Source organism: Solanum tuberosum, unplaced genomic scaffold (assembly GCF_000226075.1).
Source record: "Solanum tuberosum cultivar DM 1-3 516 R44 unplaced genomic scaffold, SolTub_3.0 scf00313, whole genome shotgun sequence".
Taxonomy (NCBI): Eukaryota; Viridiplantae; Streptophyta; class Magnoliopsida; order Solanales; family Solanaceae; genus Solanum; species Solanum tuberosum.
The window spans coordinates 149,112-175,957 of NW_006239248.1; the positions used below are offsets into that span (position 1 = coordinate 149,112).

General features: G+C 34.3%; 3 protein-coding genes across 6 annotated transcripts; all 3 read left to right on the forward strand.

Annotated features, from left to right (window-relative positions):
- Positions 1-1,649: 1,649 nt before the first annotated feature.
- Positions 1,650-4,620, forward strand: LOC102598227 (probable 6-phosphogluconolactonase 4, chloroplastic). Its single transcript, XM_006360472.2, has 3 exons — positions 1,650-2,150; positions 2,233-2,368; positions 3,958-4,620. Exons 1-3 carry the CDS (start codon positions 1,780-1,782, stop codon positions 4,423-4,425), a joined length of 975 nt encoding a protein of 324 aa, XP_006360534.1. The 5' UTR covers positions 1,650-1,779; the 3' UTR covers positions 4,426-4,620.
- Positions 4,621-8,071: 3,451 nt separating this feature from the next.
- LOC102597910 (mitogen-activated protein kinase kinase kinase 1-like) lies at positions 8,072-17,634 on the forward strand. Of its 3 annotated transcripts, none has more exons than XM_015314888.1 (9): positions 8,072-8,187; positions 10,012-10,137; positions 11,603-11,687; positions 12,007-12,069; positions 13,672-13,829; positions 14,544-14,616; positions 14,757-14,816; positions 16,138-16,248; positions 17,212-17,634. In XM_015314888.1, exons 2-9 carry the CDS (start codon positions 10,028-10,030, stop codon positions 17,425-17,427), a joined length of 876 nt encoding a protein of 291 aa, XP_015170374.1. In that variant the 5' UTR covers positions 8,072-8,187; positions 10,012-10,027; the 3' UTR covers positions 17,428-17,634. The 3 variants fall into 3 exon arrangements, with proteins under 3 accessions (XP_015170374.1, XP_015170373.1, XP_006360533.1); XM_015314887.1 differs by having other exon boundaries at positions 8,073-8,324; positions 10,023-10,137; XM_006360471.2 differs by having other exon boundaries at positions 8,074-8,324.
- Positions 17,635-19,357: 1,723 nt separating this feature from the next.
- LOC102599432 (probable 6-phosphogluconolactonase 4, chloroplastic) lies at positions 19,358-25,316 on the forward strand. Of its 2 annotated transcripts, XM_015314886.1 has the most exons (5): positions 19,363-19,460; positions 20,107-20,184; positions 22,182-22,699; positions 22,782-22,917; positions 24,636-25,316. In XM_015314886.1, exons 3-5 carry the CDS (start codon positions 22,314-22,316, stop codon positions 25,098-25,100), a joined length of 987 nt encoding a protein of 328 aa, XP_015170372.1. In that variant the 5' UTR covers positions 19,363-19,460; positions 20,107-20,184; positions 22,182-22,313; the 3' UTR covers positions 25,101-25,316. The 2 variants fall into 2 exon arrangements, with proteins under 2 accessions (XP_006360537.1, XP_015170372.1); XM_006360475.2 differs by lacking the exon at positions 20,107-20,184 and having other exon boundaries at positions 19,358-19,460.
- Positions 25,317-26,846: the final 1,530 nt, after the last annotated feature.

Below are 26,846 nucleotides of genomic sequence, written 5' to 3' on the forward strand. Positions count from 1 at the left end.
TTTTGTTTTAAAAAGCATTTTTTTTATCTAGCAACTAATAGTATGGCCTAGTGATTAATATAAGTGGAGCTCGGGGTTTTATTTCCATTTGCCTAAGCTTTGTTAGACAGAGTTATCCGGTGTCTGTACTAGTGGAAGGTAGCATGTATTTGGTGGAATAATTGAGGTGTACCAAGTTTGCTCAAACACCTTCATTTTTACTCTTTCTGTCTTAATTTTATATGACATTATTTTCTTTTTTAGTTAGTCTCAAAAGAATGACACCTTTCTATATTTAGTAACATTTTAACTTTAAAATGCCCATTTTACCGAGGATTTATAGCCACTCAAATATCTATGATTTATTTTAGACTTGACAAGTTCCAAAGTCTTTTCTTTCCTTCTCAAATTTTGTGGAGGGAGTAAAGATGAACTTTTTCAGTCATGTTAGCCTGCAGTTCTCTCAATCCTATACCAAAATCATGTCATTGACCATTGATTTAGAAGACAATGCCTATTATGCTATCTAAATTAGCTCACTACAATTCTTTTCGTTCCTTTTTTCATATCTATTTTCTTTTTCTTTTTGCAAAGTTGGTTAACTTGAATTTATGTTATTGTTCCCATTTTTTTATGAAGTATGTTTTTGGTCCCATCCTTTTCACTTTAAATGTTTTACCTATGATTGAGTGTTGTATGCTATTTTAAATTTATTGATGATATAAATAGAGAGGCTCTAACATTTAGTTCTTGTACCTTCGTGATTTTCAACGAAAAGTCGGCGTGAATTGTTGTCAAATAAACGATTGCACCTATAAAAGACATAAACTTTATGTTCCAGTGGAATCTGTTTTGAAGCACCCAGTATGTGTTAGAGGTGATAGTACCCCATTGAATTAGTCTAAGTGCGTGCAAACTAGCTCGGACACCACGATTATCAATAACGAAAAGAAAAGCATGTGTTGAAGGTTGTGCTTTTCATGGAGCTCTACTTCCTATAATTGTTAATAATTTAGTTCTCATGTTATGTGGATCACTAAACAAGTTTTCGTGATTTAAGTTTTCTTTATCCTCTAGATTTCTTTCATCAAAGGCAGCAAATTTATCTGTTTTAACAACAACATATCTGAATGCGCGCAAGTTTTAATTGTAGAGTTTGAGAAACATTTGAAACCTTGTATGATATCTTTTTCCTTCTTTCCAGTTATTGTTTTAATAGTTTAAGCTTTGCTTGATTACAAAAAATCTGGTTTACTAACCTCTTCCCCTCCCCCACCCTATCCCATTTTTAATCTCTGTCAATATTTACCAAATCCCATGGGTTAGATACTTAGATTTGAAGAAAAAGAAAATTAGGAGAAACTCATATTTGGAGCCTTGCAGGTATAATTCTTATAGTTACTATTTTTGTTTTATTTCTAAAGTCTGGTATAGTTTTTTAAGATATAATTTCGACTAATCTTTGAATCTTATATTAGTGTGTAGTATAATTTTTTTTTTTGTGATTGTATATTTTAGAATGTAATAGAACTTTCTTAGTATTTCAGGTGGAGATCTTTTTTTTTTTCTTTTATTCTCGTCAAATCTAACATATAAATTCGATAAATGTTCAATGTTGATTAAAAAGGAGTAAATTTTAAAACTCATTCATGTATTTTTCTGCCCTAAAACAGGAAGATGAAATCACTGTAAATTGCACAGATATAGTGTAAGCCCACAGCAGAAGGCAGCGAAAACTGGAGAGAGAAAGCAATTGTTGGACGCAAGGCCGATGGACAAGTCTCTTCATTCTTATTTAACATGGCAGAGTGCGCACTGAACTTAGCTTCCTCTCCTCCCGCTCTCTCTGCTAACTTGCGCATCTCACCTACCAGATTCTCTCCTCTCCGACGAACCCTTCCCTTGACCTCTCCGTCCGTTGCTGGAAAGCCACTTTTCTGCTCCCACCTGCATCGGAGTACAAATTCCTCGAGATCTCAGTTCAGAACAAAATCATCAATGGCTGAGAAAGTGACCGGGAAAAGTAAAGCGGAAGTGAAAGTGTACGATTCCGAGGAGGAACTTGCTGTGGCTCTAGCGAAGTACACTGCGGATTTATCGGAGAAATTTTGTAAGGAGAGAGATGCTTTTACTGTGGTTGTTTCCGGTGGTTCACTTATCAAGTCTCTCAGGTAATGATTGATTAATTCTCGTCGTTTCTACTAGGAAGTATCATTTTGGGGATTTTTTTTGGGTTGCTAATGTCTGTTGCAGGAAATTGGTGGAGCCACCATATATTGATTCAATAGACTGGTCCAAATGGCACGTTTTCTGGGTGGATGAGAGAGTGGTTCCAAGGGATCATCCTGACAGCAATTATTTGCTTACTTATGATGGTTTTCTATCCAAGGTATATTTGCTGCTCTTCCTACAATATATTGATTTTATGTAGTGCTGCCACAGTGTGTACTTTGTAGTTTCTTCATTAGCTTTCTACCCATTATATTTCACCTCTCCTCTGTTTATTTGTTATTTTTCCCCCAACTTTTGTGATCTTTTGCTTGTTTGCCCGGTCAAAATGTGGGACGCAGTAGGTTTATTGCACTAGTGATTTCTTCTCATCTGTTCAATCAGATACCCCAAAGTATTAGTAGAGGCTCCCCGACACCAGGTTATAAAAAAAGTTATTTTTTTTCTAGTTACGAGCTATGCTGATGGTCTCAATCTCCTTAAGAAATAAGTTTTAGGGGGGGAAATGTGAACAGAGATTAAAGTGCACAGTATTGATGGAGAATACATCTAGAGTTATTTAGATTCTCATTCATCAACTCCAGATGAAATATTTGGGAAAATCAGTTGAGAAAGTAATTATGTGAGGGCGTTAAGCCAGCGGTAACAAGGAATGCAAGTCATGCATACTATAAACATGTCTTTTTCTGCAGTCCCATAGATTAAGAAGTTGAGTAAGATAAGCCTGCTAATGTATTAGTGAGAACTAAAATGATATGATGTTCCCTGTTAAAATGTAAATTCACATTAGATTTCTTATCTTTAACACATTTTGTGCACTCTCTGTTCAATAGATCAAATAATAAACTATCTCTACCTATATGGATGGAAGAAACAATCTCTACTTATATATATATATATATAAATATATATATTTATTTTCGGGGGGGGGGGGCGGGGTAATTCATGTAAAAGCAACAAATTAAAAAGAAAATCTTTGCACTGTATTGGAATAAACAGCTTCAAATTCACTTTTTTTTAGAAAACATTGGTTCACAAAATTCTGATATAAAATTACTTCTTATAGAACCTGTCAACCCCTGAAGCACTCCTTAAACAACAACTGAGGTCCCTTTTTTCAAACATTTACAATGGTAGAGATTTCTTAATGAGAAATGATTTGGAGATTTTTGTAGCTAGAAGAGTTAAGTGGGGTTGAGGGTGGATCAACTGAAAAGTAATTATAGCTTAAGCACAATTGTCAATTATGCATGTTGGGAAACTTAAAGAGCAAAGATTGCCCAACTCAATACCATGTGGAGCTGCCGATAAGATCAGTTGGACACTTTATGTTGACTCTGTTGAATTTCTTCTAATATAAGGATGAATAAGTGGGTTTGAATTGCACCTCAATGTTGACCTACTTACTTTCAGTTAAGGCTCTTCGTTATCTCTAACAAGTTGGGTTGCCTTGACATCTTAATTCTTAGTTGGCAGTCTGACTAGCTTTTAAGCACATAGTATTTAAATAAAGATGGTTGTGAACTAAATTATCCAATTTGTATCAGAAAAGATGTTTAGTGATGCATAGCTGCCAAGGGCATCTTTTTGGATTTCAAATTGCTCATAGTACTTGCTTCACATGTGAACTGCCTACATTGTTTGATCTTATTATGAATGATGATAACTCTTACTTCGTCATTATTCTCAGTTGACATCTTTAATTCTTTCTACCAAACTTCTAACCTCACCTTTACTTCTCTTTGGCAGATACCTATTCCTGCTGGTCATGTGTATGCCATAAATGATGCATTATCAGCAGAGGCTGCGGCAGATGATTACGAGACTTGTCTAAGGCACTTAGTTAAGAGCAAGATTCTTGACATCTCTAAAGAGAGTGGATTTCCAAAATTTGATGTAATGCTATTGGGTATGGGTCCAGACGGACATGTAGCTTCCTTGTTTCCCGGGCATCCTCTTGTCCATGAGAAAGAGAAGTGGGTCACCTTCATCAAAGACTCTCCAAAACCTCCACCGAACAGGATTACATTTACATTCCATGTAATAAACTCATCTGCAAATATTGCACTTGCTATAGTAGGTGCTGGGAAGGCAGATGTAGTGCATAAATTGCTAGGTGATGATGATAAAAGTTCTGATTTGCTGCCTGTGCAGATGGTTTCACCCGAAGGAGAATTAGTTTGTTTTTTAGATAAGGATGCAGCTTCGAAGCTGTAAGGATGAAGATGTGTGGGTTGCGTATTAGTGCTTCACACCTGTGTGTATTTTATTATTCTAATACATTCTGAAGAAGGGGGTTGTTTTTCCCAGTATTGTCTGTAAAATGTTGAGGATTCATATGCCATGATCCACTTTTTGGCTCACATGTTTTTGTAAGGATCCTTGACTATCAGGAACTCGGTTATTCTCCTATTATATTTTATCTACAAGTTAGGCATGTGTACAGATTGTTTGAATCAGTAACAGGGTGTGATATGCCAAGTGCAAAGCAAAGCTTATTTGATCATAAAGTTTCGTAGGTGCTGCCCTTCTTTGTCAGCAATAACACAAGTGATAGCTATACATAGATTGTTACTTCGGTATATTACTATTGTTCAATTTACATACATTCAGCACTTGGATCGTGCCAGACATCCAGTTTGGATTAATTCAAGTAAGCCTTTCAGGTGGAAAATACCATTACATTAACTGTAATACTCTCGTTTGGTAGAGTGTATTAAAAAAAATAATGCATGCATTAGCCTTGTGTATTAATAGTGCCTTGTTTGGTGCTCTTTTCCAACCTATGTATAACTGATACACCCTATTGTGTATTAAGGTGTGTATTGTTAATACCATGGATTTCTAGGTATTAGCAATGCAATGGTTTTAATGCAAGCATTAACTCAATTAAAGACCCAATTGCCCCTCAATACCTTTTTTGTATCTTTTCCACCATATTAGTAAAGGGTATCTTTGTAAATTATTATTTTTAATGCATCAAACCAAACAGTGCGTAAAAATAATCTATGTATAACTAATGCAAGCATTACTAATACACTCAATATTATTTTTATACACTCTTCCAAACGATAAGCTTCCTAGCAGCTCTAATACTATGTAAGTAAACAACTCAATGACTATCTTGTCTTCTAATACTACAATACAATCATAGTATTTATCAACCATTAAAGTTCAGTGAGCTTTTCCTCTCTTTATGCGCTTGGATCACAGCCTTGAGTTTATGTAAGTCAAATAGCTTGAAGAACCATTCTTAAGTCGCTTTCTAGCTACTAGCCTTCTTACTCAACGAAGACTTTATTTTCTTTTTGGGACCAAGAACTCTAAATTGCAGTCAGAAAGTATCACCAAAGAGTAGCTGAAAATGGAAGCAAACAGTGCTGAAATAGAAAGCTAGTATTCGGAGAACGAAAGAGGAACAAACAAAAAGTTTGAGGAGTCTGTCAGACAGCCATGAGGCCATCTGGTCAATGGCCATGCTTCATCAACCATACTTGATTTCCTGTCTCCTTAGAAATCAAGGATACAGTGGTACCAGATCCTGTTCAAGTAGGGTCGTGTCCTTAAACCGTAGTTGTTCACTTAATAAACAACAGATAAATATGTTGCAACATTGATGTGGGACGAGTCATACGCCTAACTAGTTATATTTCCCTCTCTGCAAATTGATAAAATGGAATAACGAAAAAAGAAATCAACTTTGGGATTTTGATTCACGTTTAAAGGAAAAGAAAAAGGTACTTGATCAAATTAAAAACTCTGCCTCCATGAGGAAAGTGCGTATTTTGTCTTTGACTCAACCTCAAAAGCTAGTTGATAGAAGTGAACACATGTCAACTACTGTGGAACAACAACAATTCAAGTAAGGTCGTGTCCTTAAATCGTAGTTGTTCACTTAATAAACAACAGATAAATATGTTGCAACATTGATGTGGGACGAGTCATACGCCTAACTAGTTATATTTCCCTCTCTGCAAATTGATAAAATGGAATAACGAAAAAAGAAATCAACTTTGGGATTTTGATTCACGTTTAAAGGAAAAGAAAAAGGTACTTGATCAAATTAAAAACTCTGCCTCCATGAGGAAAGTGCGTATTTTGTCTTTGACTCAACCTCAAAAGCTAGTTGATAAAAGTGAACACATGTCAACTATTGTGGAACAACAACAATCCTGCATGTCTAGAGTTGGATATCTGGAGCGTGACCATATAACATGGAGGATCGAGATTCGGTAAGTTAGAAGTGAGGTTAAGCTTGGTTGATATGAAGAAAGATTTATGAACATTTGGAGCATGAACAATAATATGGAGATTAACCTTAGATAAACCAAGAACAAAGAAGAGTCTAGTTCTGATATCATGTGAATAAAGGGGGTGTTTAACTCTGAAAAACACGTTTGACTATAAAATTTTGAAAAATTCAGAATTTTGGAATATTCAGGTTTTTGAAAAACATCAAAAAATTGTTCACTCTAAATTACTCACATTTTTTTTTAAAAAAAGCTCCAATTTGTTTGATAAATAACAGATTACTTCAACTAGTATGGGTTTAATAGGATAGTATGTCGTATAGATGTTTGGAGAAAGAATATACTAACAGGTTTTAAGAAATGAATTAGTTTTAAATCACTTTACCAGTTAAAAATCGAGGAAGCCGACCAAAAGTATTACAATACAAGAATGATTTCTTTGGTGGAATCTTTTTGAATTGGTTCAGAAGCATCAAATGCCTTTAAACTTTATAAACTTTTTGGAGAATTTGTTCGTTTTTCAGGGATAATGGATGTAACAAAAGTAAGTTTATTAGATAATACGCGAGCTTTGAAAATTTGAAAAAGAATTGTATTGGTATACGGTATTTGCTCCTTTATCAATCATATCCGGGGAGAGAGATAAACTAATGTGCCAACGAAGGGTATAAACATGTTGAAGATCTAATAATTTGGGGAAATGCGCTCAAGAATATAGAGTTCATTGTCTAAACAGATTTAAGATGCGTTGCTTTTTGAAAGATTGTAACTTTTTTTTATAAAAAAAAACAATAGTTTTGGTTCTGCTATATATTATTTAGATAGAATGAAAATGATTCATTTTTATTTTAGGTTTCTCAAGTATACACTATTTTACAAATAATATTACTATGGAAGCATTTTTAACTACTAAAATTTGAACTAGTTAATAGTGATATTGGGTCTGAATTGTAAGTGCTATCAGGTTCAAAATCTGACATTTTAATGGGGACATTTTAACAGTATGACACTGACAATAATATAAAATCATCTTTTAGTAATATACTTTAATTAAATTACGATAGTTTCTAAATTTATTGATTAATATAATAGAGGTACATATTCCTCAGTGAAAAAGTCACCACGATGAAATAATGGCGTCACAATGTGTTAAATATGACTCCACTATGTTGATGTTGCATTTACATCCAAGGGAATCCCTAAGTTAGAGAAAATAACAAAAGTTATTCTTTATACTTGATGACACGTTTAAAATATTTCTTGAGTAGGCCCCAAATAATTTGATCCTTTAAGCTAATTTATCAGAAGTTATTATTTTTAATCTCCATCAATATTTACGAAAGAAAAGAAATTTAGGAGAAATTGACATTTGGATCGGAGGTATAATTTTTTAAGGTATAATTTCTTTTTATGATTGTATATCTTGGGATATGATAGAACTTTCTTAGTATTTCAGGTGAATTTTTTTTTCTTTTCTTATATTCTCGCCGAATCTAAACTATAAATTCGATAAATATTTAATGCTGATTAAAAATATTAAATTTTAAAACTCATTTATGTATTTTTCTGCCCTAAAATAGGAAGCAACCCGACCCGTAAGATGAAATCACTGTAAATTGCACAGATATAGTGTAAGCCCACAGCAGAGGGCAGCGAAAACTGGAGAGAGAAAGCAATTGTTGGACGCAAACCCTCAAATCTTCCGGAAAGATTAGATTAGAGGAGCGAGGTGAGTAGGGCATACTGCATACACACTTTCTCTCTCCTTCCTTCTCTCTCCTCTATATAAATTTTCTTCTTCAAATCGGGTCTATATACAAAAGTGCAGATAAACCTAACCTATAATCGATTCGTTACGGTATTCAGGTACATTTGTTCAAGATCTGATCTGTTTTTGTTACTAAGTATCTGTTTTCCGGATTTCGATTGGTTGATTCCTGCTTTAATTGATTTAGTTATGTAAATGTTTGTGTTTAGATGGAGCATATTGATTTTTATTTCTCGTTTCTGAGTAGATTGCATATTGATTAAGTTTTGGTATTGTTTATAGGTTGTGTTGTTTTTTTTATCTCTATACTATGCATTTATTTACCTAACATATTCTAAAACTCTCTCAAGGTAATGTGAAGTTAGCAAAAAGGCTTGTTATGGATAACATTACCTGAGAGTGTTACTTAATAGTTGGAATCGGAAAATTGGTCACTTTTCTTGTTTGGATGTTTTTAAATAGGACCTTCTGGCTTGTTTTTCTATGTATTGCAATGGTTAATCTGTTTGAAAATATCTTATTAGTTCTCTTTAATTGAAAAGAGGATAAATGGGAATCCTGTTCGAAAGGGCGAGTTTGGGACATAAGTACTTGTTTGAAGTGATGATGATGCTATTAACTGTTACAATTGAGCTATTATGTTCTATTGTTCTGTTCAGTTTGTTGTGGATATCTTGTATAAATTGTTAATAACATAGTTAGAGGATGAAGATCCCTGAACACAATTTGGAGATATTCTCCTAGTTTTGAATGACCTTGCTGCTCATATTTGAGTTTTGATCAGGCACAATTACTGTTGTTTTCATATTTTTGGGTTGCAAAGTGCCAAAGTTGGGATATTGAGAGAGATTTTGATATTTAATGTTCTTTTACAAGTTAAACAACCTAGGCTATCTAGCTGATTATGTTGCTCATCTTTTATACTTCCTCCATCCCAATTTATGTGGCACATTTTGGGTTTGAAAGTCAAACAAGTTTTTTTTTTGACTAAATATTTTTCAAATGGCTTGCAAATTTTTTAAATTGTCAATTACCGTGACTTATAATACATTTTACATAGTTTCAAATTTGTAAATTTTATTCCAATAAAAAATCAAGATTTAATTTTTGCATTCACGGTTAAAATTAAAAAAATTGATTCTCAAAATCCACAGGCTGCCACAAAATTGGGACAAAGGGAGTACATAATTTAAACTTAGCTCTCTCAGATGGTAGAGGGTATGGTTAGTAGCTCTCTCAGTTAGAAGAGGGTATGGTTATAAAATTGTTGTCGTTGGCTTGATGAAAAATTTGAAATGTTTTTGCGGGGTGGGGGATTTGGTATCACCCTGCTCCTATGTTAAAGGATGTGGTTCAAATGTAAAAGAATCGTATTTAATATCTATAAAATATCCTGATAATAAAAAGGTATATAAGATTTTAAAACTATATATTAAAACGCTCAATTTGCTTACAATTTGCATTGACATATGTTCATTAAGATAGGGTGGCAACACTGTTCTCTCTCCAATTTTGTGTTAAAAAGGGACTTTTTTACTAGGCATTCAAGGGTCTAACCTAGTGATTTATAAAGTGGGTGAAACTCTTAGAGATCATGATTCAGTTTTCAGTAGAGAGCTTATGTTCTATTAGATAGAGTTTCCCGGTACTTTATTGGTGGAAGGTAGTAGGTATTTGTTGGAATAATCGAGGTGTACACAAGTTGGCCTAAACACTGTCTTTATAAATAAAAATTATTTGGTCAGTAATTTTTGCCAATACTTCAAATGATGACGATTCTTCCAGCGGCACGACAGAGAGTATGTCAATCATCTCACCGAATGGGAGATTCACACGCTTCATTACAGGATGGGACAAGGGTGGTCTCCTAGGATGTGGATCTTTTGGATCCGTCTATGAAGGAATTTCACAGTAAGCCCAATGCTATGACTCTTCTTCATTATTTTTTTTTGCTTTCCAATTTTTAGCATGATTTTCTAGAAACAAACACCCCTTTATTATGGGGTTCTTTATATGGTGGATCAAATTTTTCGTTTACAGCTACTTTTCTCGGCTGTGATTTTGGTGCAAAATCTCATTATCTCAAAATTAATAGACCAGGAAACAGATTTCTCATAGCCTCGGTTTATATTGAAGGCAAGCACATCTGTCTGTTCGAAAGTGGAACTACTAAATAGAGCTTCAAGGAATGAAGGCTTATGTAGTATTTGATGTATCAAGATAATACAAGATGTTATTTGTGATTCTAAATCTTAAGGAAGTAATATATTTCTGAGGATTTGGTAATGGAAGCTGTTATCTAATTATCATTAATCAATTTAAGGTATAAGAAACTTTATATTTCAAAAAGATATTCCATTGTTAAGAAAATAGTTACTTGACGTTCAGTGCTGAATATGTATTGTATGAATATACAGTGTAATTTAAGGTTGGCTACAGTTACCCTCCTCAAGTTCGAAACCCCTTGACAGCGAAAGCAAGGGGTTTGCCTTCTGGGTCGAGCTCGTCGCACCGGGCTTGCCTAGTGTGGGTTACCTCTCTTATGTGGTTTGCGAGCTATTGCATAGGAGCGGGGTTTTACCCTATGATCACCCAAAGGGTAGCGGCTTCGGGTTTTTCTTGTTATAAAAAAAAAGAAGAAGATTGGCTACAGTTAGGAGAGGACACTGTTAGATAAAGGGAAGTATATTTGTGAATTTTTACTATCTTGATGAGATTCAAGATACATAATAATTTGGTTAATCTGACCATAGCAGAGAACTTAATGGTTAATAAGAAAATTTGTCTTTTTTCTCTTCTGCAATAATGATTTATTGATGAGTCCAACTAGTTGGATTTTCTTGATAGATTAGTGTAAGCTTTTATTGATAGGAAGGTAGCCCTACGAAAGTGCTACAGAAGCATTACAGATTGTGCAAAGCACTGAGCATGTCTGAATGATAATGTTTACATCATTTACAAAAGTCAGGCTGCGTGAAGAAGATATTGGTTTGATCGCCCAGCACACAAAGGAAACAAAAGATTGATATGTACTTCATAAAATTATAGTTTTTCTGGCTTCAATCTCAGCAAAGACAAAAACTCTAGGTGGTTTCTTCCCATCTGTCCCAGTGGATACCTGTTGCCGGTGGAAGGTGACATGTATCCGGTGGAACTAGTCAAGGTGCACGTAAGCTGACCCGGACACCACAATTATCAATTTTTTTAATAAAAATTATAGTTTTCTGGCATACTCAGTGTGAACCTTCTCTCTTATTTCCACCAATTTAAAGGTCTTTCTAATGTGTTTATATTTTAGAATTTTATGGCTTGTTTAACCTTTCCTGCTTTCACAGTTTCTATTGGAAAGTAACCTTCTGTGTTCACATTGCTGCAGTGATGGTTTCTTTTTTGCCGTGAAGGAAGTGTCATTACTTGATCAAGGTGATGGGGGAAGGGAAAGTCTATACCAACTTGAGCAGGTTTGTACAATATTTTTGTTGGTGCTGGAGTTTATCCAAAAACTACTTATTTGTGCTGGAATTTGGAGACACACCTCCAGTAAAAAGTTAATAGAAGTGGAACAAAGAAGAGGTATTTGGACTAGAAATGGACCATCCTTTTATAAGATCTATGAAATAAGTTTGAATGATGAAGGAAGCTACTATTATGAGCATATGAAATTGTCATTATATTTCTAGATTCTCATGCTTTCTCCTTTGTGCTTCTTGGTGGCCTATGTTCTACCTTTGTGGAATTTTCACTGATTTGCGTATGTTTCTTTTTAATTTGGCTTTTTAGGAGATTGAAGTTCTTAGACAGTTCGAACACGAGAACATAGTCCAATATTATGGAACTGACAAGGTAATGCCTTCTCAATTTTGTGCTTCTGCTTGCTTCCTTAAATGGCTCCCCTCTGAAGAACTGTTCTAATTATTTCCCTGTGAATGATTACTTTTTTATATAAAAGCCTTTAGTCTGAAGAGTGCACATTTTATCCGTACATGTTGATCCTATATGCAGAAATGCTTACCTTGCTAAATTTCTTTGATCTGTATGTCTCATCCTCCACTTTTGGCAGTTTAAATGTGAAATACTGTCTTAGGTTTCAGTTTGTTGTTTATTTTCTGTCTTGTGTCTTTCCTTTCAAAATTCACTTCGGTTGTCACGTTTTTCAGTACCATGACTAAATTGGATAAAGCACACAAAGGAAACAAAAGATTGATATGTACTTCATAAAATTATAGTTTTTCTGGCTTCAATCTCAGCAAAGACAAAAACTCTAGGTGGTTTCTTCCCATCTGTCCCAGTGGATACCTGTTGCCGGTGGAAGGTGACATGTATCCGGTGGAACTAGTCAAGGTGCACGTAAGCTGACCCGGACACCACAATTATCAATTTTTTTAATAAAAATTATAGTTTTCTGGCATACTCAGTGTGAACCTTCTCTCTTATTTCCACCAATTTAAAGGTCTTTCTAATGTGTTTATATTTTAGAATTTTATGGCTTGTTTAACCTTTCCTGCTTTCACAGTTTCTATTGGAAAGTAACCTTCTGTGTTCACATTGCTGCAGTGATGGTTTCTTTTTTGCCGTGAAGGAAGTGTCATTACTTGATCAAGGTGATGGGGGAAGGGAAAGTCTATACCAACTTGAGCAGGTTTGTACAATATTTTTGTTGGTGCTGGAGTTTATCCAAAAACTACTTATTTGTGCTGGAATTTGGAGACACACCTCCAGTAAAAAGTTAATAGAAGTGGAACAAAGAAGAGGTATTTGGACTAGAAATGGACCATCCTTTTATAAGATCTATGAAATAAGTTTGAATGATGAAGGAAGCTACTATTATGAGCATATGAAATTGTCATTATATTTCTAGATTCTCATGCTTTCTCCTTTGTGCTTCTTGGTGGCCTATGTTCTACCTTTGTGGAATTTTCACTGATTTGCGTATGTTTCTTTTTAATTTGGCTTTTTAGGAGATTGAAGTTCTTAGACAGTTCGAACACGAGAACATAGTCCAATATTATGGAACTGACAAGGTAATGCCTTCTCAATTTTGTGCTTCTGCTTGCTTTAAATGGCTCCCCTCTGAAGAACTGTTCTAATTATTTCCCTGTGAATGATTACTTTTTTATATAAAAGCCTTTAGTCTGAAGAGTGCACATTTTATCCGTACATGTTGATCCTATATGCAGAAATGCTTACCTTGCTAAATTTCTTTGATCTGTATGTCTCATCCTCCACTTTTGGCAGTTTAAATGTGAAATACTGTCTTAGGTTTCAGTTTGTTGTTTATTTTCTGTCTTGTGTCTTTCCTTTCAAAATTCACTTCGGTTGTCACGTTTTTCAGTACCATGACTAAATTGGATAATAGGTCTTAACACTTCGATCTCCTTTGCATTGTCTAGCAATCTTCTCTCTGTAGTTGATCTTTTTCTTCACTCCTGGTTAAATTTTTTGCAGAATGATTCGAAATTGTACATCTTTCTTGAGCTGGTTACACAAGGATCTCTGTTGAATCTTTACCAGAAATGTCACCTTCGAGATTCGCAAGTATCTGCCTACACAAGACAGATTTTACATGGTTTGAAGTATTTGCATGACCGGAATATGGTTCACAGGTGACAAATCAGAGCAACAAATTCTTGCTCTCTATACTGCCCCTTCTTTTTATCTGTATTAGATCTCTTTTACCAATTTTAATTATTTGTTTCCCATGTCTTATGTCTATTATTGTGATACACTGGATACTGAACTAACTTAGGAGTTAAGCCTACTGTCTCTTTTGAAGAAGGGTGTAAGTTGTTTGCGGATGGTTGCAAGTTAATGAGATTTAAGTGAATCTTTTGAATTCAGTATGCCTATTTATTTAATTGACCGTGGTCGATCACTTTTCTCATCTGCTTTCAAAGACTCTAGAATATCTTTATGAACTTTTTATTTATTTATTGTGGTACTGCATGTCTTTATACACTGTTTTCTCATCTGGTTTGTTGTTTAAGTTTAGGAAGATGAGAAATTGTAAGGTTAAATGATCTAGAAACTTGAGCATACTCATGCTAGCATGTGATTAATTTGTACTTGTAAAGAAAAGGCTCCTGAATTGTGATTTGTGAAGGATTGCTGAGAAGGTGGCCCTTTAAACAATTTTTACGAGTCAATTATCTATATGAAAAATTATTTATTAAAAGAAGGATTTACATGAAAATTGTTTTCCTTTAGTTTTTATGTTTGTTCGTATCTTGATTGCAGTTGAAAGTGGTGGGTCCCAAATCTTTGAAAATGCCTGCACAATAACTTAGGATATTGATTTTCTTTATTTTATTTTCTTGTAGAGATATTAAATGCGCTAATATATTGGTGCATGCTAATGGATCAGTCAAGCTTGCTGATTTTGGCCTTGCAAAGGTTGTCATTTCATCGCATTCTTGTCCTTTATTTTTTCTTTCTCATTTTGATGCTTTTATTGTCTTCCAAACTTCCTGGAGTTTTAATCTTTTTTGTATGTCACAATTTCTGATAAGTGGATTCATTCGACATGCATCCAGGCTACTAAGTTGAATGTTGTCAAGTCTTTCAAGGGTACTGCACTCTGGATGGCTCCTGAGGTAAGCTTTGATTTGTCTTTTGATGATTAAAAGGAAATCGGCTAATCTAAATATATATGTAATATTGCAAATCTTTATAGGGGACTGCTTTGGTGTGATAAAGAACATCAATGTTGGTGCATTTTGCAACGTAATATAACAGAAATCAAATTTTAAGTGTGTTAAATTTAGCTTCCGAGTACATTAATGAGTTTGGGGTTCTTTCATTCCTGTTTCTTAGCAATCATCAATTAGCATCAAGAAATGGATATAATACTCTTTTGGGAAAACATGTACTTGCCGCATGCAACAGGAGTCTCGTGTTCTCATACTTGCTTCTTAGCAATTACCATTCAGCTTTGAGAAACAGGATTTAGTAATCTTTGAAAGAACCCGCAATTGGCACGCACACTAAGAGTCTTGTGGTCTTAGCTTATAGTGTTAATTTTTTCACATGGTGAACTGTTTAAATATGAATTTGAGTTGTTGCTCTAGTTATTATTATCCTTTTGAGTGAACTAGTGCTTGTAGGCAGATATTGAAAATAGCTACTCGACAAGGTTTCTCAGTCACCCAATGTGTAATGATTTGTGTGTCAAGCTGCTAGCCAGAGAAACTTGTTTGGTTTGTTTCTTGCAGTTTCAAAAGCTCAAAACCAAGTTATTGATAGCAGCTTCTAGCGTATGCCTCATGGGTGATGGGCCAAACCTATGATCTCATATCTAGTGTGAGGAAAATTGTTTCCTCCTTTGTTAAAGATTGAGCCTGTATGTCAAGCTCAATTTGAAAATAGGTGATGCAGATTTTTAGTGGTGTGTGGATGTGTGATAGAGGTGGTTCACATTGCATATGTAGATCTTAGGTTTGCCTGACTTGTTAATTTTCTGTCAGCTTGCTTAATTTACCTTCTTATCAATGTATTGGCCTATATCTAAATATTAGATGTGACATTTCATTGGTCTTCTCCTCCTGAATCCAAAAATTTAAGCCCAAATAGTTTTGTAGTAGCTCGAGTTCTCTATTCTTTACAACTTCTACAAGCAAATCTAAATAACTTGTCTATTTATTCTGAGTTTGAGGTTGCAGAATGAATTCTTCAGTGTTCTTTTTGGGTTCATGTGTATCCAAAAAGGAAGTCATAGGAGTATTTCTAGATGAAACAATGCACTTATATCACTAATTAGTAATACATATGGTAGAAAATCTAATATCTATAGATAGTTCAAGTTTGTATGAGTGAACCACTGCAAAATTTTGTTTACCATGTAGTTTTATTGTGGGTTGTTAACACATCCACTTATTTATTTCATTTTTTAAAATTTGAATCCCATCTTCTATGTAGGTTGTGAACAGGGAGAACCCAGGTTATGGACTTGCAGCTGATAAATGGGGCCTTGGCTGCACTGTCCTAGAGATGCTTACTCGCCAGTTTCCTTACTCCCACTTAGATAATGTATGTTACCACAAACTTCATATTCTTTTTCCTTCCTTGAATATTGATTGGTCAGACATGCTCATCAATGGCTTTGAACTCATAACCTCCTAATCCTCCTGAAATAGCTTGTTGTGGTACTTGTTATTGGTAAAATCTAGACAACTGTTATTGCTGAAATGGTATTCATTTTGCCACATGAGGCTGAGGGTCTAATACACTATCCCTTAATCTGGTGGGCTAATTCATGCTAAATATTACTTATTACTTATTATTTTTGAAATTTGATACCTGGTTATTCACTTTGATTGGATGATGTGCACAAGGCCTATTCCAGAAATGATGATTGGAATGATCTGTTGAAACATATAGAGTATAAATCAATACTTAATTAAGCTGTCTAAACCAAATTGTATTTGTACCTAAATGAAATGGCTATTGAATTGTGGAATTACGCATGCCTTCGACCTACTATTTACTTTGGTCTTCTCTTTTTCCAGTTATTGTAAGGAGGATAATTTTTTGGAGGTGTGCACCATTAGCTGTAGATGTTTGGGATCTATGTTCTCACATGAAATGTGTTTGTTTATGTTACTGTGCTATGTTAAGTGATCTTTAGCAAGTTATATTTGATTAGTGGAAGACCACTGTTTAAGGTGTGTGTGTGTGTGTGTGGATTTTCGAACGAGGAATAAGAGTCTGTAAGTTGGAAGTTACCTCATAATACATGAGCAATAACTGTTCTCCTGTCAAATGCTATATTAGTTTATGAGGTTTCCTTTCGTTATATTTCTTATTATGGTCAACTTAGAAAATGTTATCCTTGTGCAACTGTCTTTAACGTGTTTATATAAAAATGAAAAAAGAGGGAGTTGGGTGGGGGGATAAGAAAGATTTCTTTGATTGAACACCTTCTTTGTGGAGATGCTGATGTGTGCAAATTCACTATTTTTGAAGAGTGATCATGTATATTTTGTAGAACAGCCAATGCAGGTACTGTTTCATATTGGGAAGGGGGTACCTCCAGCTGTGCCTAATACCCTTTCAGAAGATGCACGCAATTTCATTAATCACTGTCTGCAAGTGGATCCAAGTGCCCGTCCAACTGCTACTCAGCTCTTGGAGCATCCGTTTGTGAAACAAACGCTTCCCTCTTCCTCGGGGTCAGCTTCACCTCTCAATCTAGGCAGGAGGCTTTGAAATCTTGTTGTACGTTCCAATGGTTACTTTGTCATCTATTTTTACTTATGATAGTCACTTGATCAGCTGTAGTGTTAGAATTTCAAAATGCTACCTGTGCACCTTGATTCCTGCCATTGTTTCAGTTGAGATAGCAAAAAATTCTGCCATCTAATTATTGATATCTGTTTTAGTTATAAATTCACACAATCAGTTGAAGAGAATTTACTTATGTTTTGTGTCACTTGAACAATTACAACAACAACTATGCCTCAATCCCAAATAAGTTGGGATCTTGGTCAAATCTGTCACTATCTTTAGGATAGCCTTTCCTTCATCACTCCTAGTGCCATAAACATATCCCCCTTGTTCTATTGGTTAAAACCATCACCTGGTCATGATACCATGTGAACAAAATCAGGGGGGCGTTTAACTTTGAAAAACACGTTTGACTATAAAATTTTGAAAAATTCAGAATTTTGGAATTTTCAGGTTTTTTTTTTTCAAACATCAAAAAGTTAACAATTTTAAAAAAGGCTCCAATTTGTATGACAAATAACAGATTTCTTCAACTAGTATGGGTATGTTGTATAGATGTTTGAAGAAAGAATGTAACTGGTTCTAAGAAATGAATTAGTTCTAAATCACATTACCAGTTAAAAGAAAGACGTCCAAAAGTATAACAGGTACAGAAGCATCAAATGCCTATAAACTTTATAAACTCTTTGGAGAATTTGTTCCTTTTTCTGGGATAATGGACTTACAAATGTAAGTTTGTTATATAATACGCGTGCTTTGAAAATTTGAAAAAGAACTGTTTTGATATACGATACTTTTATCAATCATATCTGGAGAGAGACAAACTAATGTGTCAATTTTCCTACAAATGAAGGGTATAAACATGTTGAAGATCTAATAATTTGGGAAATGCGCTCAAGAATATAGAGTTCATTGTCCAAACAGATTTAAGATGAGTTGCTTTTTGAAAGATTGTAACTTCTTTTTTCGAAAAAAACAATAATTTTAGTTATGCTATTATTATTTAGATAGAATGGAAATGATTCATTTTTATTTTAGGTTTATCAAGTATACACTATTTTAAAAATAATATTACTATTGAAGCATTATAAACTACTAAAATTTGAACTAGTTAATAGTGATATTGAGTTTGAATTGTAAGTGCTATCAGGTTCAAAATGTGAAATTTTAACAGTATGAAATTGATAATAATATAAAATCATCGTTTAATAAATATACTTTGATTAAATTACTATAATTTCCAAATTATTGATTAATATAATAGAGTTACACATTTCTTGATGAAAAAGTCACCACGATGAAATAATGGTGTCACAATTTGTTAAATATGACTCCACCATGTTGATGTTGTTGCATTTACATCCAAGAAAATCCCTAAATAGAGGAAATAACTGAAATAATTCTTTACATTTAATGACAGACTTAAAATAGTTTTTCGAGTATGTACCAACTAATTTGATCCTTCAAGTTAAATTTATCAAAAGTTAATATTTTTAATTTCTATCAATATTTACTGAATCCCATGGGTTAGATACTTAGATTTGAAAAAAAAGAAAATTAGGAGAGTCCCACGTTTGAAGCCTTGCTGGTATAATTCTTATAGTTACTATTTTTGTTTTATTTCTAAAGTTTGGTATGGTTTTTTAACTTTTTATCTTATATTAGTGTGTAGTATAATTTTTTTTGTGATTGTATATTTTAGAATATAATAGAACTATCTTAGTATTTCAGGTGGAATTTTTTTTTCCCTTTTATTCTCGTCAAATCTAACATATAAATTCGATAAATAATTAATGTTAATTAAAAAGGAGTAAATTTTAAAACTCATTTATGTATTTTTCTGCCCTAAAACAGGAAGCAACCCGACCTGTAAAATGAAATCACTGTAAATTGCACAGATATAGAGGAGCGAGGAGAGTAAGGCATTTCACACTTTCTCTCTCCTCTATACAATTTTTCTTCTTCTTCCAAGTGCTGATAAACCTAACCTATAATCGATTCGTTACGGTATTCAGGTACATTTCTTCAAGATCTGATCTGTTTTTGTTACTAAGTATCTGTTTTCCGGATTTCGATTGGTTGATTCCTGCTTTAATTGATTAGTTATGTAAATATTTGTGTTTAAATGGAGCATATTGATTTTTATTTCTCGTTGCTGAGTAGATTGTATATTGATTAAGTTTTGGTAGTGTTTATAGGTTGGGTTGTTTTCATTTATATATCATGCATTTATTTAGATAACATTTTGTAAAACTCTCTCAAGGCAATGCGAAGTTAGCAAAGAGACTTGTTATGGAAAACCTTACCTAAGAGTTTCACTTAATAGTTGGATTTGGAAGATGTGTCCATTTTCGTGTTTGGAAGTTTATTAAAAAGACCTTCTGGCTAGTTTATCTATGGTTTGCAATTGTTAATTTGTTAGAAAATGTCTTATTAATTTTCCTTAACTGAAAAGAGGAGAGATGGATGGTAGTTCAAGGGTAAAAGAATTGTATTTCATATCTATAAAATCTCCTGATAATAAAAAGGTATAATAGAGTTAAAAACTATATATTAAAACTCTCAATTTGCTTACAATTTGCATTGACATATGTTCATTAAGATAGGGTAGCAACAATGTTCTCTCACTAATTTTGTGTTAAAAAAGCACTTTTTTATCAGGCACTCAAGGGTCTGACCTAGTGGTTTATGAAGTGTGTGAAACTCTTAGAGATCATGGTTCAATATTCAGCAGAGAGCGTAAGTTTTATTTGATAGAGTTTCCCGTACTTTGTTGGTGGAAGGTAGCAGGTACTTGATGGAATAATCGAGGCGTACACAAGCTGGCCTAAACACAATCTTTATAAATAAAACTTTTTTTGTCAGTAATTTTGTGCAATTAAACTCTCTTTGACGTTAGCCTATAGACATTCTCTCAATCCTATTTCAATATCATGACATTGGCAGGGTAGTTTATAGAGAGGCAATGCCTATTTAGCACTTGCCAATTTTGTTTTAAAAAGCATTTTTTTATCTAGCAACTGATAGTGTGGCCTAGTGATTAATATAAGTGGAGCTCGGGTTTTATTTCCATCTGCCTAAGCTTTGTTAGACAGAGTTATCCGGTGTCTGTACTAGTGGAAGGTAGCATGTAGTTGGTGGAATAATTGAGGTGTACCAAGTTGGCCCAAACACCATCTTTTTTACTCTTTCTGTCTTAATTTTATATGACACTATTTTCTTTTTTAGTTAGTCCCAAAAAGAATGACACCTTTCTATATTTAGTAACATTTTAACTTTAAAATGTCCATTTTACCCTTAATGAGAGGATTTATAGCCACTCAAATATCTATGGTTTATTTTAGACTTGACAAGTTCCAAAGTCTTTTCTTTCCTTCTCAAATTATGTGCCCAGGCAAGCACCATCACATAAATCGAGTTGGAGGGAGTAAAGATTAACTTTTTCATGTTAGCCTGCAGTTCTCTCAATCCTATACCAAAATCATGTCATTGACCATTGATTTAGAAGACAATGCCTATTATGCTATCTAAATTAGCTCACTACAATTCTTTTCGTTCCTTTTTTCATATCTATTTTCTTTTTCTTTTTGCAAAGTTGGTTAACTTGAATATATGTTATTGTTCCCATTTTTTTATGAAGTATGTTTTTGGTCCCATTCTTTTCACTTTAAATGTTTTACCTATGTTTGAATGTTTTACCTATGATTGAGTGTTGTAAGCTATTTTAAAATAAAAAATAAAAAATAGAGAGGCTCTAACATTTAGTTCTGGTACCTTCGTGATTTTCAACAAAAAGTCGGCATGAATTGTTGTCAAATAAACGATTGCACCTATAAAGACATAAACTTTATGGTCCAGTGGAATCTGTTTTGAACCACCCAGTATGTGTTAGAGGTGATGGTACAAACTGGCCCGGACACCACGATTATCAATAACGAAAAGAAAAGCATGTGTTGGAGGTTGGCTTTCCATGGAGCAATCTTTTTTGTGTGGTTGAGATGATTCATTACATGTGCATTTAACTGCAGTATATATACCTCCTCTACTTCCTATAGTTGTTAATAATTTAGTTCTCATGTTATGTGGATCAGCATTGTGTGCACTAAACAGGTTTTGGTGATTTAAGTTATCTTTATCCTCTAGATTTCTTTCATCAAAGGCAGCAAATTTATCTGTTTTAACAACAACATATCTGAATGCGCGCAAGTTTTAACTGTAGAGTTTGAGAAACATTTGAAACCTTGCATGATATCTTTTTCCTTCTTTCCAATTATTGTTTTAATAGTTTAAGCTTTGCTTGTTTAGAAAAAATCTGATTTACTAACCTCTTTCCCTACCCCACCCTATCCCATTTTTAATCTCTGTCAATATTTACCAAATCCCATGGGCTAGATACTTAGATTTGAAGAAAAAGAAAATTAGGAGAAACTCACATTTGGAGCCTTGCAGGTATAATTCTTATAGTTACTATTTCTGTTTTATTTCTAAAGTCTGGTATAGTTTTTTAAGATATAATTTCGACTAATCTTTGAATCTTATATTAGTGTGTAGTATAATTTTTTTTTGTGATTGTATATTTTAGAATATAATAGAACTTTCTTAGTATTTCAGGTGGAAATCTTTTTTTTTTCTTTTATTCTCGTCAAATCTAACATATAAATTCGATAAATGTTCAATGTTGATTAAAAAGGAGTAAATTTTAAAACTCATTTATGTATTTTTCTGCCCTAAAACAGGAAGATGAAATCACTGTATATTGCACAGATATATAATAGTGTAAGCCCACAGCAGAAGGCAGCGAAAACTGGAGAGAGAAAGCAATTGTTGGACGCAAGGCCGATGGACAAGTCTCTTCATTCTTATTTAACATGGCAGAGTGCGCACTGAACTTAGCTTCCTCTCCTCCCGCTCTCTCTGCTAACTTGCACATCTCACCTACCCGATTCTCTCCTCTCCGACGAACTCTTCCGTTGACCTCTCCGTCCGTTGCTGGAAAGCCACTTTTCTGCTCCCACCTGCATCGGAGAAACTCAGTGTTGAGTACAAATTCTTCGAGATCTCAGTTCAGAACAAAATCATCAATGGCTGAGAAAATGACCGGGAAAAGTAAAGCGGAAGTGAAAGTGTACGATTCCGAGGAGGAACTTGCTGTGGCTCTAGCGAAGTACTCTGCGGATTTATCGGAGAAATTTTGTAAGGAGAGAGATGCTTTTACTGTGGTTGTTTCCGGTGGTTCACTTGTCAAGTCTCTCAGGTAATGATTGATTAATTCTCTTCGTTTCTACTAGGAAGTATCATTTTGGGGATTTTTTTTGGGTTGCTGTTGTTTGTTGCAGGAAATTGGTGGAGCCACCATATTTTGATTCAATAGACTGGTCCAAATGGCACGTTTTCTGGGTGGATGAGAGAGTGGTTCCAAGGGATCATCCTGACAGCAATTATTTGCTTACTTATGATGGTTTTCTATCCAAGGTATATTTGCTGCTCTTCCTACAATATATTGATTTTATGTAGTGCTGCCACAGTGTGTACTTTGTAGTTTCTTCATTAGCTTTCTACCCATTATATTTCACCTCTCCTCTGTTTATTTGTTATTTTTCCCCCAACTTTTGTGATCTTTTGCTTGTTTGCCCGGTCAAAATGTGGGACGCAGTAGGTTTATTGCACTAGTGATTTCTTCTCATCTGTTCAATCAGATACCCCAAAGTATTAGTAGAGGCTCCCCGACACCAGGTTATAAAAAAAGTTATTTTTTTTCTAGTTACGAGCTATGCTGATGGTCTCAATCTCCTTAAGAAATAAGTTTTAGGGGGGGAAATGTGAACAGAGATTAAAGTGCACAGTATTGATGGAGAATACATCTAGAGTTATTTAGATTCTCATTCATCAACTCCAGATGAAATATTTGGGAAAATCAGTTGAGAAAGTAATTATGTGAGGGCGTTAGGCCAGCGGTAACAAGGAATGCAAGTCATGCATACTATAAACATGTCTTTTTCTGCAGTCCCATAGATTAAGAAGTTGAGTAAGATAAGCCTGCTAATGTATTAGTGAGAACTAAAATGATATGATGTTCCCTGTTAATATGTAATTCACATTAGATTTCTTATCTTTAACACATTTTGTGCACTCTCTGTTCAATAGATCAAATAATAAACTATCTCTACCTATATGGATGGAAGAAACAATCTCTACTTATATATATATATATATAAATATATATATTTATTTTCGGGGGGGGGGGGGGTGGTTTGGTGATATGTGACAAAGACAAGCTATTGGTATACATGATCATATCTATCATGGAACCAACTGTGTGGAGAAGCTGTATGTTAAATAAGTTTTAGATTACATTTTCTTAAGATATGTGATGATGTTGCGTAATTCATGTAAAAGCAACAAATTAAAAGAAATCTTGCACTGTATTGGAATAAACAGGTTCAAATTCACTTTTTTTTAGAAAACATTGATTCACAAAATTCTGATACAAAATTACTTCTTATAGAACCTGTCAACCCCTGAAGCCCTCCTTAAACAACAACTGAGGTCCCTTTTTTCAAACATTTACAATGGTAGAGATTACTTAATGAGAAATGATTTGGAGATTTTTGTAGCTAGAAGAGTTTAGTGGGGTTGAGGGAGGATCAACTGAAAAGTAATTATAGCTTAAGCACAATTGTCAATTATGCATGTTGGGAAACTTAAAGAGCAAAGATTGCCCAACTCAATACCATGTGGAGCTGCCGATAAGATCAATTGGACACTTTATGTTGACTTTGTTGAATTTCTTCTAATATAAGGATGAATAAGTGGGTTTGAATTGCACCCTCAATGTTGACCTACTTACTTTCAGTTAAAGGCTCTTTGTTATCTCTAACAAGTTGGGTTGCCTTGACATCTTAATTCTTTTTTGGCAGTCTGACTAGCTCTTAAGCACATAGTATTTAAATAAAGATGGTTGTGAACTAAATTATCCAATTTGTATCAGAAAAGATGTTTAGTGATGCATAACTGCCAAGGGCATCTTTTTGGATTTCAAATTGCTCATAGTACTTGCTTCACATGTGAACTGCCTACATTGTTTGATCTTATTATGAATGATGATAACTCTTACTTCATCATTATTCTCAGTTGACATCTTTAATTCTTTCTACCAAACTTCTAACCTCACCTTTACTTCTCTTTGGCAGATACCTATTCCTGCTGGTCATGTGTATGCCATAAATGATGCATTATCAGCAGAGGCTGCGGCAGATGATTACGAGACTTGTCTAAGGCACTTAATTAAGAGCAAGATTCTTGACATCTCTAAAGAGAGTGTATTTCCAAAATTTGATGTAATGCTATTGGGTATGGGTCCAGACGGACATGTAGCTTCCTTGTTTCCCGGGCATCCTCTTGTCCATGAGAAAGAGAAGTGGGTCACCTTCATCAAAGACTCTCCAAAACCTCCACCGAACAGGATTACATTTACATTCCCTGTAATAAACTCATCTGCAAATATTGCACTTGCTATAGTAGGTGCTGGGAAGGCAGATGTAGTGTATAAATCACTAGGTGATGATATAAGTTCTGATTTGCTGCCTGTGCAGATGGTTTCACCCGAAGGAGAATTAGTTTGGTTTTTAGATAAGGTTGCAGCTTTGAAGCTGTAAGGATGAAGATGTGTGGGTTGCGTATTAGTGCTTCACTCCTGTGTGTATTTTATTATTCTAATACATTCTGAAGAAGGGGGTTGTTTTTCCCAGTATTGTCTGTAAAATGTTGAGGATTCATATGCCATGATCCACTTTTTGGCTCACATGTTTTTGTAAGGATCCTTGACTATCAGGAACTCGGTTATTCTCCTATTATATTTTATCTACAAGTTAGGCATGTGTACAGATTGTTTGCATCAGTAACAGGGTGTGATATGCCAAGTGCAAAGCAAAGCTTATTTGATCATAAAGTTTCGTAGGTGCTGCCCTTCTTTGTCAGCAATAACACAAGTGATAGCTATACAAAGATTGTTACTTCTGTATATTACTATTGTTCAATTTACATACATTCAACAGTTGGATCGTGCCAGACATCCAGTTTGGATTAATTCAAGTCAGCCTTTCAGGTGGAAAATACCATTACATTAACTGTAATACTCTCGTTTGGTAGAGTGTATTAAAAAAACTAATGCATGCATTAGCCTTGTGTATGCCTTGTTTGATGCTCTTTTCCAGCCTATGTATAACTAATGCAAGCATTAGTTATACACCCTATTGTGTATTAAGGTGTGTATTGCTAATACCATGGATTTCTAGGTATTAACAATGCAATGGTTTTAATGCATGCATTAACTCAATTGCCCCTTAATACCTTTTTTGTATCTTTTCCACCATATTAGTGAAGGGTATTTTTGTAAATTATTATTTTTAATGCAATGCATTCTATTTTTAATGAATCAAACCAAACAATGCTTAAAAATAATCTATGTATAACTAATGCAAGCATTACTAATACACTCAATTTAACATTATTTTTATACACTCTACCAAACGATAAGCTTCCTAGCAGCTCTAATACTATGTAAGTAAACAACTCAATGACTATCTTGTCTTCTAATACTACAATACAATCATATTATTTATCAACCATTAAAGTTCAGTGAGCTTCTCCTCTCTTTCTGCGCTTGAATCACAACCTTGAGTTTATGTAAGTCGAATAGCTTGAAGAACCATTCTTAAGTCGCTTTCTAGCTACTAGCCTTCTTACTCAACGAAGACTTTATTTTTCTTTTTGGGACCAAGAACTCTAAATTGCAGTCAGAAAGTATCATCAAAGAGTAGCTGAAAATGGAAGCAAACAGTGTTGAAATAGAAAGCTAGTATTCGGAAAACGAAAGAGGAACAAACAAAAAGTTTGAGGAGTCTGTCAGACAGCCAGGAGACCATCTGGTCACATGGCCACGCTTCATCAACCATACTTGATTTCCTGTCTCCTTAGAAGTGGTACGAGTCTATAGAACAGATCCTGTTCAAGTAGGGTCGTGTCCTTAAACCGTAGTTGTTCACTTAATAAACAACAGACAAATATGTTGCCACACCGATGTGGGACTAGTCATACGCCTAACTAGTTATATTTCCCTCTCTGCAAATTGATAAAATGGAATAACGAAAAAAGAAATCAACTTTGGGATTTTGATTCACGTTTAAAGGAAAAGAAAAAGGTACTTGATCAAATTAAAAACTCTGCCTCCATGAGGAAAGTGCGTATTTTGTCTTTGACTCAACCTCAAAAGCTAGTTGATAGAAGTGAACACATGTCAACTACTGTGGAACAACAACAATCTTGCATGTCTAGAGTTGGATATCTGGAGCGTGACCATATAACTTGGGGGATCGAGATTCGGTAAGTTAGAAGTGAGGTTA

What these genes read in the sequence shown, in the direction of transcription:
- LOC102599432 (XM_006360475.2), top strand. Translation starts at nt 22,314, where the DNA reads ATGGCAGAGTGCGCACTGAACTTAGCTTCCTCTCCTCCCGCTCTCTCT. An exon ending in TCACTTGTCAAGTCTCTCAG is followed by an intron (nt 22,700 to 22,781) that starts GTAATGATTGAT and finishes TGTTTGTTGCAG; the next exon opens with GAAATTGGTGGAGCCACCAT. An exon ending in ATGATGGTTTTCTATCCAAG is followed by an intron (nt 22,918 to 24,635) that starts GTATATTTGCTG and finishes TCTCTTTGGCAG; the next exon opens with ATACCTATTCCTGCTGGTCA.
- LOC102598227 (XM_006360472.2), top strand. Translation starts at nt 1,780, where the DNA reads ATGGCAGAGTGCGCACTGAACTTAGCTTCCTCTCCTCCCGCTCTCTCT. An exon ending in TCACTTATCAAGTCTCTCAG is followed by an intron (nt 2,151 to 2,232) that starts GTAATGATTGAT and finishes TGTCTGTTGCAG; the next exon opens with GAAATTGGTGGAGCCACCAT. An exon ending in ATGATGGTTTTCTATCCAAG is followed by an intron (nt 2,369 to 3,957) that starts GTATATTTGCTG and finishes TCTCTTTGGCAG; the next exon opens with ATACCTATTCCTGCTGGTCA.
- LOC102597910 (XM_015314888.1), top strand. Translation starts at nt 10,028, where the DNA reads ATGTCAATCATCTCACCGAATGGGAGATTCACACGCTTCATTACAGGA. An exon ending in GTCTATACCAACTTGAGCAG is followed by an intron (nt 11,688 to 12,006) that starts GTTTGTACAATA and finishes TTGGCTTTTTAG; the next exon opens with GAGATTGAAGTTCTTAGACA. An exon ending in CACTCTGGATGGCTCCTGAG is followed by an intron (nt 14,817 to 16,137) that starts GTAAGCTTTGAT and finishes TCTTCTATGTAG; the next exon opens with GTTGTGAACAGGGAGAACCC.